At 42.4% G+C, this 13,460-nt stretch overlaps 1 protein-coding gene across 1 annotated transcript; it reads left to right on the forward strand.

Moving 5' to 3' along the window:
- The first annotated feature begins 313 nt into the window (after window positions 1–313).
- c5h15orf61 (chromosome 5 C15orf61 homolog) lies at window positions 314–1,334 on the forward strand. Its single transcript, XM_068739769.1, has 2 exons — window positions 314–922; window positions 1,003–1,334. The coding sequence occupies exons 1-2, from the start codon at window positions 580–582 to the stop codon at window positions 1,128–1,130; spliced, it is 471 nt and encodes a 156-aa protein (XP_068595870.1). The 5' UTR covers window positions 314–579; the 3' UTR covers window positions 1,131–1,334.
- The last annotated feature ends 12,126 nt before the right edge of the window (window positions 1,335–13,460 follow it).

The following is a 13,460-nucleotide window of genomic DNA, read 5'->3' on the forward strand; positions in this document are numbered from 1 at the left end:
TGGTGCTGATCCACAACAGCACCATGGACAGCGATGCAGCCCCACAACAGGCCTCTGTGGAAACCAACTACAAAGAAAGTTGGCTTGATGTTTGAATTGGTTGTTTTGGTATTGAATAATATTCCTTTACTTCTAAAAGTTATCACAGCGTGTCAGACTTTTATTGTTTCAGAGGTCCGTCTAATGAGAAAAGTCAACCGACGAAAGATAAAGCTGGTCAGTCTCAGGGGAACCATTACGCAGCGCTTTGTTTCCTACCGGACAGCTTTCGCAGATGGAACGCGCTTTTTAATCAGTTCCGTTTTCACCGTGTTTGTGTCCAGACTCGTGTTTCCCGACGTGTAGCGGGTTATTTTCCACTGAATAACTTACATGCTGTAACCGGACTGCTTGCCAGCCTTGGATAGTAAATGATTTTTGTTTGTAGCTTCGTCCATCTTTGCGGTGTTTGGAGGACAAGCGGCACCGGCGTCTAAAATGTTTAGATTTCATCTGTTTATATCCGCGTCTGAGACTAGTTTGCCACCAGCGTCTATAAAATGACGCCGTTAAATCTGAGGCATTCTTTCGCCGCAAGTCATGAAGGAGCTTTTGCGGATGGCGCACGGCATGTTTCTGAAGGTGGCCCTGATGCCGAGCTCATTTGTCACGGCAGGCCCGCGTCCGGCTGCTTCAGAGGTGTTGACGCGACACCTGCTGCAGCGTAAACTCCCGCCGTGGACTTCATACTGCGTCCGCTACAGCTCTGTCCACAACGACCAGTTTGGAATGTCCAACTTTAACTGGACAGTCCAGGGATCCAACTACCAGATCCTGAGAACAGGCTGTTTCCCCTTCATTAAATATCACTGCACCAAAGCACCGCCACAGAACCTGGACTTTGAGGACAGCTTCTTCTCTATTTTGAAAGTGATTAATTTGGGTGAGCATTTGATCCTGGAGTTTTATCCCGCACACCGATTGTAACCTGTAAACAAACACATGGCTGTCCTTACATTGCAGGGATCCCGTGTTTGGCGTACGGCGTTGGCTGCTGGATGGTGGTGGGAGCTGTAGAAACGGTGCAGACCAGCGTTGGGCCTGTCGCTCTGTATTTTGCTTACAAAGAAGACGAAGGTGCAGAGTATTAAAGCACAGCAGAGAGCCTTTAAATGAGTTTAAATGTTCTGGTATTTGCACGAGATCCCAATGTGACGTTCTGGCGTGCGTGCATGTTTGACTGACTGTTCATTGTTTTTGTTTATGTTTAATTATTCAAGAGTGAAAAGATGCAGTGAAGGAGTCAACAATGCAGGCTGTTTATTAGGAACGCTAACTTTGCATTAATAGTTAATGGGAACGTTAGGGTTTCTTTAAGAATAAATGTTTCGACACCAAGCCTTTTCCTCGGGTGTCATCCTTTTGTCTATCTTCAAAGTCAGTGTACATTTAAAATATATTTTTGACTATCATTTGATAATGTCACTTTGCACCTGTCTTTCAGCTGCGCAGGGAAAACAGTTTTAAAGAGGTGAAAGTGAAAATGATCGTAATACCGGTTGCGTTGAGCTACTTAAACTGTTTTAACTCTTTTGTTTATTACAACCAGTTAAATCATATATTTCACCAGTTAACCACATTAACCACTGAGTAGTTCTGCTTCCGACTGTAAGACGTGATTGAATTATTTATAATTCACGAGTGATTCCAAGTGACGTTATTTATTTAAAACGACCATGTCTCCAGCTTCATTTGGTGTGACAAATGCAGGAATTTAAATAACCCTGATTCATTTATTTAAAGGTGAATTAGTGATCACTCTCCATGCAACACATAGTCAATATAGAAAACACAGTGACAAGACAGGTCTGATAAAATAGGTTTTAATTACCAAAGCGTGGCCCTTGCATGGAGACGGCTACATCCCTTCCTTCAGGCCCTCTCAGGCCTTTGATTTCTTGTAATGTGCTTTGCTGACAGGACACGCTTGTCTCTACCGCAGGATGACAAACTGCCATATTGATTCTTTCTCACCTCTCAGCATCTTCTAGTAGTATTAATCAGCGACCTCAATTTTCTGTCCTTGGCCTCTTCATTTTTAGCAACAAAGAACACAAACGAATAATTTCTTGTGGTACATGTAAATCAATGCACCGTCTGACCTCCTTAGCCCTCAAAGGGAACGATCGCAGTGCACATGCGGTTCACGATGTGCAGCCTAGTTTGTTCAAAACGCACTTGTCTTGCAAGGGTATTTAATTTAGCGATGAAACAATTGAAGACAAAATATCAACGTTGGTGAATTTCCTTTCCATTGCTAGTAATTCATTCATTCGAAGGCCTCGACGGGGCCTGCTCTGGCAGAAAAGGAAGTAAAACTCACTGGCTTTTCAGAAATGTACACAATCCCTCAACACCAATCCAAAGAATTAAGTCACAAATATCTTTATGGTTTCTGAAATGTTAGTTCTTGTGCAAAATATATTAATCGATGCAGAATTCATGAGGAAAATTCTCTTAAACAGCATTTGGCACCTCTTTTAATTATAATAATTGCCTAGAATGAGGCACACTTGTGGACATCTGATCCATAGTATCGGGCTGCACTTTAATGCCCTTCCTTTCATCTCCAACCTTTCATTAGGACCAAAACTGTGCATGGGGAATGCTCAGGCAACCATGTCTTAATTACTCATTGACCCCTTGACCCTGCGCTGCATTGATACTGCTGTGCACAATTGCATGGGGCTGCAACTGACTGCCGCGTTGGGCGAGGCTATTACATGATGATGCGAGCCAGTGAAACCTGAACTGTGGACCATGTGAGTACATTGTATTCATTTTCAGCGCTTTGCCATTGGCTCAGTGTAATCTGCAGGGAAGGACATCCCATCCAGCCCTGGTACAGGCTGGATGGGATGGGTGATACCTCAGTCACCGCCAGCGCATGGCTAGGGTATCCAGACTGCAAATGAGCTCCTGTAAATTAACAAAATATATCAGCATTGGGTGCACAATTGATGCCTTTTAATAGACGTTAGTCTTGCCCTGCATGCTGAAGGGTCTAAATTAACCAAGACACATCTAATGTGTTAATGAACAAAGAATGAATGCCTGTTTGGCAAGTTTAATTGCATGCTGATGCTGGTAATAAGTTTTGTCAAGGTGAAATCTTTAAATACTTGTACTGTTTAGAATTTAGGTAAGTAAAGCAAAGCAAGTGCTGAAATTGAGTGTAGTGTAGCTGTAAATTGTTAATGCTCTACAATGAAATTGCGAATCAACTTGCAGAGACTTGTAATTATCTTTTAATTAGCTAATAAGTTCCAGTTTCTTCAGTGAAAAGAATTTGTACGAACCATGTTCATCTCCTTGGAATAGTTGATCCTGCGGATTCTTAAATCAATTATTTAGGAGGAAAGTCACACCACTTTTTTTTTCTCTGTCATATAGATTTATGGCTTGGCAGAAACAATTATTATATGAACAACCCCTGCAGCTAATGCTGGCAAGGTTATCATTATTAAGCCTCTGGATTGGCCACCAGCACGTTTCTCTGCTTCCGACTCGAGCGGCGGCGTAACGGAGCCATCACTCAGATCACTTTAAGGATCACGCTGGAATTACATCTTAATGCAGAGGTGTCAACAGACCCTGGTACAATAGTCACTTTGACTTGGCACCTTTTGAATATGACAACAAAACATGAAACTCATTACTTTTCAACTGGAAACATCTCCAGCTGCAGACATCCATATTTTGAATGCAGTCGTATTTTTAATATTTATTTCTTCCCTAGTTAATATATGCTGACCTTTAGTGACCTTTGAGTTACTACGTTCTCTCTTTTCTAGCATTCTGAAATCATTAAAATCTATTATGTTATTTGTCTTCACCCTGGTGATGACAAAAGACAGTCTTTTCTGTACATCCCTTTCCTGTCTATATCTTTATGCTATGTATACATGTGCGTATTGGGGTGGGGGTGGGGAGTATTGAAACTCTTTGCATGCTGTGCCAATCAGTGCTTCCAGAGCTACTGTCAGTGGGTGGCTGAAATGTCTAAACCCATTCCAAGATGAGATTAGTGCTACAATGCAGCAAATATGTTTCATGATAAACACTTTCGTTTTGTATTCGCAGACTGGACCCAGTTTATATAGTTCACTATAATATTGCCATGAATTTTTAGCTGATGCCCTTAGAATTGTGCTAATTTTCTTTCATCCATAGCTGATTATTGTTTAGTTTTTCTTTGTTGTTGACCAAATCCCATTCACTTCATTCATACTTAATGCTTACTCTGTTGACAGTAAGAGAGTAATGGATTTTAATAGTTTTTCCACAACTTGTCGGGCGAATTAAATGAACTATCCATTTTTATTATATATTATGCAGTATTTAAAGTTTCAGCTCATTAAAAAACAGACGCCCTCCACAGCACCCCCAGGCTGTCTTTTACCCCCTACCAGCGTGCAGTCAGGCTCCTCTAGCCACAGGCTGTGCTTGATATGTTTTCCCCTGAATCAAGACTGTAATACTTCAGAAATATTTATTTATTTGTGTATGTCTTTTATTTCACCAACAAACCGCCTAATGTCTTTGTAGCTTAACAAACGGCATCCCTGGATCTAAAAAAAGAAAAGAAAAAGGTGGTAACGTATGGTTTTGTTTGATCGAGATAATTTTTACATTGCAAATTTTGTGTGTTTAATCGTTCAATTTCAGAACGGAAAAAAAATCTTCCATAAAAAATACTGCATGCACCTTAATTCTGCATCCAGAACAGGCCCCTTGTGTCGTTTGATTGCCTTGCTTCTTATTTGCACAATAAGCAGCAACCTTTACAGCAACTCGGTGCTGGACAGAGGACTTATATTAAATACACTGATACTGATGCTGCATGCCAACATAAAAATGGAATAAATCAATTTTGTTCTCAGAAATGCTTCACATACTCCTTGATGCAGCATGATCTCCAATCTTTCTGCAAATGAGCTGCAGTCCCTTGTAATGGTTTCTGCTCCTCATGGGAGGCCGGTGTCTCAGAAAAGATGCTGATTGAAGGAGAAATGTAATACAGGTGTAAAGCAGGCTTGATAGGGGTCTTACATGAGGGTTATGCATTTTAACAGTGATATACATACTGTTACATATTTATCAAAGAATATGGAATTTGCTGGGCCGACGCTTTTTGGCCCGCAGAGACTGTAAGTTTCTGACAGAGTGTTGTTAATTCTGGCTGAGAGGATGGCTATTATGTTGAATTAATAGGAATTAAGGGTTTAAATTGGTTAAGTAAGCACTTCATTAATCGTGAGTGGATTGCTGTGTGCAAGAGGTTTATAGGTGGTGCAGACTACTAAGTATTTAGACGATAGAAGAGGGGGGAGTGGTGAGTTTAAAAAGCTGCTTCATGCTCAGTATGTCGAAGTCCACAGTAAACTATGTGATGTTGAGCTGAAATTATGAATCCCAAATGAAATCTGCAATTATTTGTGAAAAGTAATTAATCATTTGATTCATTCATTAAGCAAAATAATGAGGTGGCATGACTCAACATATTAAAACAGGTTGCTAACAGCACTGAGTCTGATGGGTGGGGGGGATGCTTCAGGAACGAAAGCTGGGTCACAAACTCACATCCCGATGATTGCGAGTGCTATTCTTCAAAATGACAAACACTGGTGGGCCAAGATTTGCTCTCCCATAAGCAACACATTTACAGTGCAAATATAATAGCACTCAGAAGAGAGAATGTCTCAGCTAAGGCCCAACAGTCCCCTTTAATCAATTTGGGCCTTATCCAGAATTAAACCATAGTTAAAGATCACAAGAGTCATAAAAGCAAAGCATTCCATAGCAGGTTGTATTGCTGTGATGAACAATCAGTGCAATCAAGGTGTGTTTGAAGACTATAAATAACAGCATACAACACCTAGAAAAAGCCTCGGACCTTTAGGACTGATTTTTTTGTGAGTGAATTGAATGCATATTTTACAAGATATACATTTTTGAAAAAGCCTCCATTAGTAGTAAATGGGAAAATCCTGATTTGTTTGTATCCAGACGGGTATCTGGATCACTCTCAAAATTAAACGGCCTCTAAGTTAGACCAAGACCCATCTTCAGATTGTTTTTCATCAAGATCCATCCAGCATAAAAGAAAACAGAAAGACAAACGGCATCAAAAACACAACCTCCTTGGAGGAGGTAATTACAACGAGAGGAGAGGAGGAGAGGAGCTGAATGCATGTTTTTATCCTGGAGGAAAAACTTGACTTAACTGACTGCATAAATCCAACACGACATGCTGTTGGTGCAGTGTGTTACTATCCTGAGGGCCTCGGCTTTATCCTGTTTCCTTTTACTAAAATACTAGATCTGGTTTAATTAAAGGCTCCCTCTGAATGCTGACACCTGTAAGCAATGTGTGATTGCTAAATCATGTCATCTTTTGGCGCTTGGTCATCATGCTGTATGCCTGATTACTTGATGTGGCTCCCCCAATAGAGGTGGACTAATTGAGGTGTGTTTTTATCTGGGCTTGCTAATGATGATGAGGGTGCAGGAGATGTGTACTGTCCCCTAAGGCTGAGGAATAGCATGACTTAGCCGACCTCCTGTACTTATTGTCCAACAAAGGGGGAATTCACTTAATGCAGAGCTTCAGAAAAGTGGATAATTGTAGCCACAATCAATAAAGTAACAGAGCGGAAAATGAACGTAACTGCGTCGTACATATCTGATGGAAATCGAAAGGAGCAAGGTTTTTGTTTCTGCGTTTGTTTCAGCCAAGTCATCAAGCGAGAAGTCGATTCCGATTTATGTGCGCAATATGCAAGCTGGTGGAGCCATACGTGTTTTACTTTTGTGTGTGGGTGTGACCGTAAGTGCGTGTGTGCGTCTGCTTGTGCTTGTGTACATGTGATAGAGGGGGTAGGTTTGGTTGGATGAGCCACATTGTTCCTGTGCGGCCTATAGTGACATCGCTGCAGGGCAGAGAGGGATGGAACCTGAGAGGGGTGACAGTGATAAATAGCCCTTTTAATAACAGCTGCCCCACTTGGCCAGCCTGTCCCAGTCAGTGTCCTCTGTGTATTTATGCCGATGTTTATTTATGCATCCATAGCACGCAGGAAATCAGCACCGCAGGGATACAATCATTCTTTTTTTGTGATGGGGGGGATTGCATTGGTTTAACTTTTTTTTAATATTCTAATATTAAATTAACCCTCGGGTTGATCTGTTAGTATGTGTGATGAAGATGGAGTTAAACTGTACACAAAAAAGAGCCTGTAAAGTAAAAACAATCCCTCCAGTGGTAGCAGCGCGCAGAACATCTGTAGGGAGTCGGAATTGGTATTTATATTGAGAAATCCTGCTTGTGTTTTTCTTTTCTTACTTTAAAGCATGGATTCAATGTCTTCTGTTCTCTTAAGAATTAAGAATCTGGACATGGCGTCTGTGCAGCCGTCAATATGCATGGCTTTTAAATTCAGTTTGTCGTTGCTGTACAACCGAAGCCAAAAGCCTTTTGTCTGCTGGAATATGACCTCAGGCACGGGTTTGTGAATAGGGAGAGGGGAGGCTGTAGATCAGAGGTGTCAGATCTTCATCCTGGGGGGCTGACAATGGCTCTGTTCTCAGTCAAACCAGTTCCCTGCTTTTAATTGGCTCAATTAGTTAAGCATCCATATACATTATCGCGCATGCATTTTTCATGACTCCTCTTAACGCTCTGTTTGAACTGAACAACTTCCGGCTATGATTTGCCATTTGGATGAATGTCAAGGAGACTAAATGATTGCACTAATTGAGTAATTAAAAGCAGATGTTGGAGCAAGAGCCAGCAGCATACACTTTAAACACTTTGCCCTCCAGAAAATCTACAGTGTTTTTGACACCCCTGTTATGTATGGTTATCCCAGAGGTGCCTCTGTAATAGTTACAGTTTCACCCTTGTGATTATTCAGTTGAAGTCTTTGCCATTGAACCAAAATTGTGTTTTTTTTATGCTATTTTGACCATGGGAAATGGTCTGGAAAAGAAAAGCCCATCATGCTTCCTAATGGCCAGACTCAGTGGTGCACAGATTCAGCACAAGCTCTAGACAGGCAAAGCATGATGTCGCCACATTCGCCCCATCAGTCTTACCCCCTGCTGTCCTCTGGTGAGACACTAGCGGCCTGGGTGAGACTCTTTCGACGGTGCTGATGTTATTTTGAAAGTAATTAACATTGGAAATGTGCCAGTAATGGGAAGTGTGCCATCAAATCACAAAGGAACAAAATATGTTTCCATGATTTTGACAGCTGTGGTGATCGGAGCGTTGCTGAGAGATTTTATAAAATGCGGATCAATAAGCAACAATTTTCCTATTACAGAAAAATTACATGGACATTGCTCTCAGATAGCTTGTGGCTCTCCCTTCACACATACATTGGTAGGTGAGCGTTGTCAGACTGTTAACAAAAACACCCATCCATATTCTTTAGCAGCTTCCTGCTTACAGGGTCATCAACGCTGGAGCTCATTCCAGCTTCCTTATTTTTATTATTATCATAATCATTATTATTATTATTTATTACTTACTTACGTAATGATGATAAAATAATTGTTTGTTGTAGTCCTAAAGTAAATCTAAATCTACATTTACTATTAAAACACCATATATATAGCATTTTTAAAATTTATTTTGACCTTGACCTGACAAATTCAATATATTTTGATCCATCCCACGGTTCATAGGGAATGGCAACAAATTTGAAAAATTACCGTGGGCAGATGACAAATCTTGTTTTAATAAATCTCTCGGCCACCAGCGTGGCTAATGAACTTGGTAATTACTCATCACTGGTTGGAAGCGTTTAGCCAGGGTGAGATGAAAGCAGTGGCTGCCGGGAGCCACAGGAATGGCCCAACAGGCAACAACCAACACAGTGTCTGCACAACAATCACTCAAAACTGTCAGGCCGTTAACAGTCAGGGCAATTTGCTGGTGTTTTTCAGAAATGAGTGCACCTTGTAAAATGTAGTGTGACGTGGTGAATACGGGGCTAATCGACGGTCGCCAACAACGCCACTTTAGGACCTGCCCCTAAAGATATAGTTTTTCCTTTTGGTCCCCAGCTCGCTTTAGCGGGTTTCCCCACCCGCAGGTCCGCTCACAGGGATGACCAGCATGGCATTAGGAATTCAAAACATTTATTTACACTCTAAAAACAAAACTGACAAAAGAAAAGGAGAGACACGGCAGTGACAGTCTGTACGGCCAACCTGCCTTCGAGACGGGGAAACCACAAAATGAGGACTTGGAACGAGGGAGGGGAAGCACCTATATACGCCCCCCCAATCAGTGGTAAATGGGCCACAGGTGCTCCCTCCCACACCTGCCTGCCCAATTAACTCCAATCACCCGGTTACAGTAGCTAAGATCACTTTCCCAAACACCTTGAAGCACAATATTTTTAAACCAGAGTGATTTGTGTCACGTGATTTATCACACTGCTCTGAGAACATTCTTGTTTTTAGCTATGGAACTGTTTCCTGAGCTCAAATGACTCTACCCAAGCCTGATGTCAGTTCCTCTTACAACACAGCATGGCCTTGGTGACTGCACTGATTGTACCGATATTATTGGTTTTGCAGCTCAGCAGCTTCTGTTCGGTTTGCTTTTCACTTTCAGTTTTTGAACGTCTTGCCTCTGTAGTACAACCTGGAACAGTAAAATCCACGTGTCTATGTAAAAGCTCAGAAAAGCTGTGTGTCTATGGAAGGATGGTGCGTAGTGTGTTGGAGACACTGAAATACGAGCTGTTACGTTTTACTGAAGGTCTGCTGGAGCGCAGTGATATTTAAATACGAGTCAGAGCGCGGTGGTGAGTAACGCTGGACGACTCACAGATGCTCCTTTCTGCAGAGATCTAAATCACGCGTCTTAATTCCCAGAGCCACATCTCAATCATACTCCTTGCTAATTTGAGAGTCACCCTCATTTCATTTTAAACGATTCGTTTTTGGCAAATTTGTAGGAAGGCCTTGATGTGTTCTACAATTTAGTCAATTACCGTTTCAGCCAGCAGGACTCCGGGGACCAGGAACACACATCGCCTGGAGGTACCGTCTCAATAATTGTTTCAGGAAAGTTGGGAATGGATTGCAAACGCTCTGTTCCACTTATTGAAATGTCAATTGAAGCCAAGACCCTTTTACTTCTCCTCTCACTCACTCAGTCCTCTATGACTGCATCTCCTTTTTCCCTTGCCTTAATTCCCAACAATAAAAAAAAGGATGAACCTGAGTTTTAATATGTCAGAATATTGATTCCAATACACTATTTACTTTTGAGACCTTCGTTCTCACAGAGAATATTCAAATGAATAGAAATTGCTTATCACTTAATATCCATGACTTGTAGTTTTTTCTTTTTTGTAAACTGATTAATTAATAAATAACTTTAAATTACAAGATGATAATAATCTAATTTAGGTCTTAATGAGTGCTAATTAAGAGGAGACTCTGTCTTTATGGAGATAAACAGTCTGACCTGCAGACCCCAATTAATCAAGTTATTATTAGACATTTGCCTGTGTTTGCCTGATGATCTGGAGCTCAGTTATTTGAAGCTGAATATGTTAAAACATACTAGAAAAAAAAAATGCCTCTTGTTTTGTCACAAGGTCCGACACCCTTCCTCTGAGCCAATTAGCCTGTGATGAGGCTATTGGTACGGCGCTGATTAATTAGAGCGGGGACGCGATCCACACGTGACGCTGTGGCGGATTCCTCGAGTGACTGTTCAGCCATTATCTGTCGCCATGTGTGCGCCAGAACCTTCAGCGAATGTGGAGTCGGCTCCGTCATCCACGCGTTGCAAAGCAGGTCATGCTGGGAATCGTGGATCAGGCTGGCAGCTTTAAACAAAACTTTCTTCCTCAGTCTGTATCATAGTCATTGTCAATAATAGTGTATTTCTAAGCTGTGGGTCAGCTGCATGTGTCTGTTCTGGTTACCAGATGGGTAGTTCTGCACTTCTGGGTGTAACAGCTTCAGCTCCAATGCTATAATTAACTTTTGCCTGCGCCCATCAGGTTCCATTCCACTCTTGATGTGTCCACAGTGACTGTTACACTGAACCAGCTTGCCATTCAGTATGTATTAAGCTGTCAGAGTGGGCTGCTCTCCCAAGCCGCCTGTCTTCACTGAACAACCCGGCCTATTAACTCCTATTGACTGTGACACACATGTCCCTCCGAAATGAGCGGTCCCGTATTGATTTTTCCTGGGAGCTGCTCACTTCCCCCCTTTCATGCCGCCAAGGGTGAGATCTTTATCCTGACTGATTGTGTACGCTCAGCGTTTCAGAGTTCTGTTGTGCGATTTTCATTTCAGACCCGCAAACATCCAACGTCGCCCCCCCCCTTCCTGGCAACTTGTATGTCTCCACAAGACAATTAGAAGGCCTGACTCCCATGTGCCTCCTGTAACAATGCGGTCAGATGGAGTTGGAGACCTTCCCCGCAGCCCATAGTCTCCCTGCAGCTTAATGCAGCACAAGACATAAGACCTGACATCCCGCTCCTCTCCCCCCCCCCCCCCTGCTTCCACCCAATCAATGGAGCTGAATAGAAGCGTGCCATATCCCCTCAGTGAGCCTCTCTCTCACTGCTGTGGCCTAAATGAACTCTGGCAGCATTTATCGACGTCATATCAAGCTCCTCCATTGAGAGAAAAATGATTACCTGCCGGTGAAATCAGTTATTGACATGCTGTGGAATAGCTTCCCTTCCCCAGGGGATTTATTGATACAGTTTATGGTGTATAAATATTTATCTAATATGTGTCTGAAATAGATTTGTCTAGTTTAGAGACACAGTGCACGTGTCTGGTCCGGTCTACGGTGGGTCCATGGAGAGCGATCAGCGCCCCGCTCTCCCTCCTCTGGCACTCAACCACGACTCTGCCTTTCCTTCTCGTCGGCTTACTGTTTTTACAGGCAGCATGAAATTGCTTCGGCTGTTGCGACTCCGTCTTGAAGTCAATAGTAAAACATGTTCTAATTACATTTTATTGCTTCACACTCTAGAAAATCAAAATAGCTTTACTGCAGCCATCATGTTGTAAATACACGAAGACACGTCGCATTTCACGTGATCAGTGGTGAAGATAGTCAAAACCTTTTCAAGAGTAAAATAATAAATGTTAAAGCTGGGATTGGCAGCTTATTTCAGAAGTTTTTTGTTGTTGTTTTTTTGTAGGCAGCAGTTTAGTTCCTTGAAGTACAGAACGTGAACATATTTACTTGGCCAGTCATTATTATTATAGACAAATTATATTCCGTAAATTTCTGATATCGCACAAATGTTATAAATTCCGGCCAACAGCAGAAAGAAGAAAATCTTTCCTTCCTTTCATCCTCTCACGTAATGCCAGTTTGAGGAGGCTTGTTTTCCCACATTCTGTCCTGGCAGCTTATTCCTCAAACTCAAATGGCACAGTGCAAACATAACTAATCTGTCAGTGTGCTTTTCAGCAGCCTCTTCTCTCTAGTATTACAGTTTTATTGTAGAGCAAATGTCACACAGCTCTTCCACCTCTCGTTGAGCTGAACTTCCTGTGACCTGCCTGAATGTTTTGGGAGTGGGGAGATACTCCACACCCTCCACGTTTCAATCACACGACTTGAGCCGTGAAAAAATCCTTTTATCCAGGGTCCTGTGTTGATGTGTTGATGGACGGCAAAAGGGGTAAAGAGACAGTGGGCTAGTTCACCATGTAAAAGCAGGTTAAAAAGATAAAAACTGTCTCCGTCTGATATTGGAGGAAATGCCTGACCGGCAGTGTTATTGCATGATATTGATTTTTGCAGACAAGCACATGACACCGTCACTTTTCCTCCTTGATGATGCATGGCTGCGGCCTTCTGATGATGACAGGCGGTCTCGGGCCGCACACCTCCGTCTTCGCATCCTCTGCTGTGTCTCTATTACAGTCTGTTGGCTCTTTGTGCTGACTTATTGACCAGCTCTCATGCTCGTTACTCAACAGACGAGTACTTTGCTGTGATTGATAGGCCTCTCTTAGCTCCCCTCTCCGCTCTTCTCCAAAATCCTTTCTGTGGGGTTTAAAGCCATGAGTGGGTTTCATTAATGGCCTCTCCTGTTTATGACATCATAATTAGAGTTGAGGAAAGGCCCCTAACAACCGCAGTTCCACCATACGGAGAAAGTCAATAATCCAAGCCCAACAACTTCTCACACAATTGGGCCCTGTGGAAAATCTATATGCGCTGCCACTCTATATCTTTATGGTGCTCTTTTAGAAGGAGGCACCTGATTTGCTAGTGTTTTGCCTCCCACTTTTAACTAATCCCATTGAATTGATTATCACCCAAACACAAGAGCTATCATTTAGCTTCCAGCAGCCCCCCCCCCCCCCCCCCAGATACTGTGTGGGGTGTATCCTCCGTTTGCAGCTCT

This window comes from Brachionichthys hirsutus, chromosome 5 (assembly GCF_040956055.1).
Source record: "Brachionichthys hirsutus isolate HB-005 chromosome 5, CSIRO-AGI_Bhir_v1, whole genome shotgun sequence".
NCBI lineage: Eukaryota > Metazoa > Chordata > Actinopteri > Lophiiformes > Brachionichthyidae > Brachionichthys > Brachionichthys hirsutus.

What these genes read in the sequence shown, in the direction of transcription:
- c5h15orf61 (XM_068739769.1), top strand. Translation starts at nt 580, where the DNA reads ATGAAGGAGCTTTTGCGGATGGCGCACGGCATGTTTCTGAAGGTGGCC. An exon ending in TTTGAAAGTGATTAATTTGG is followed by an intron (nt 923 to 1,002) that starts GTGAGCATTTGA and finishes CTTACATTGCAG; the next exon opens with GGATCCCGTGTTTGGCGTAC.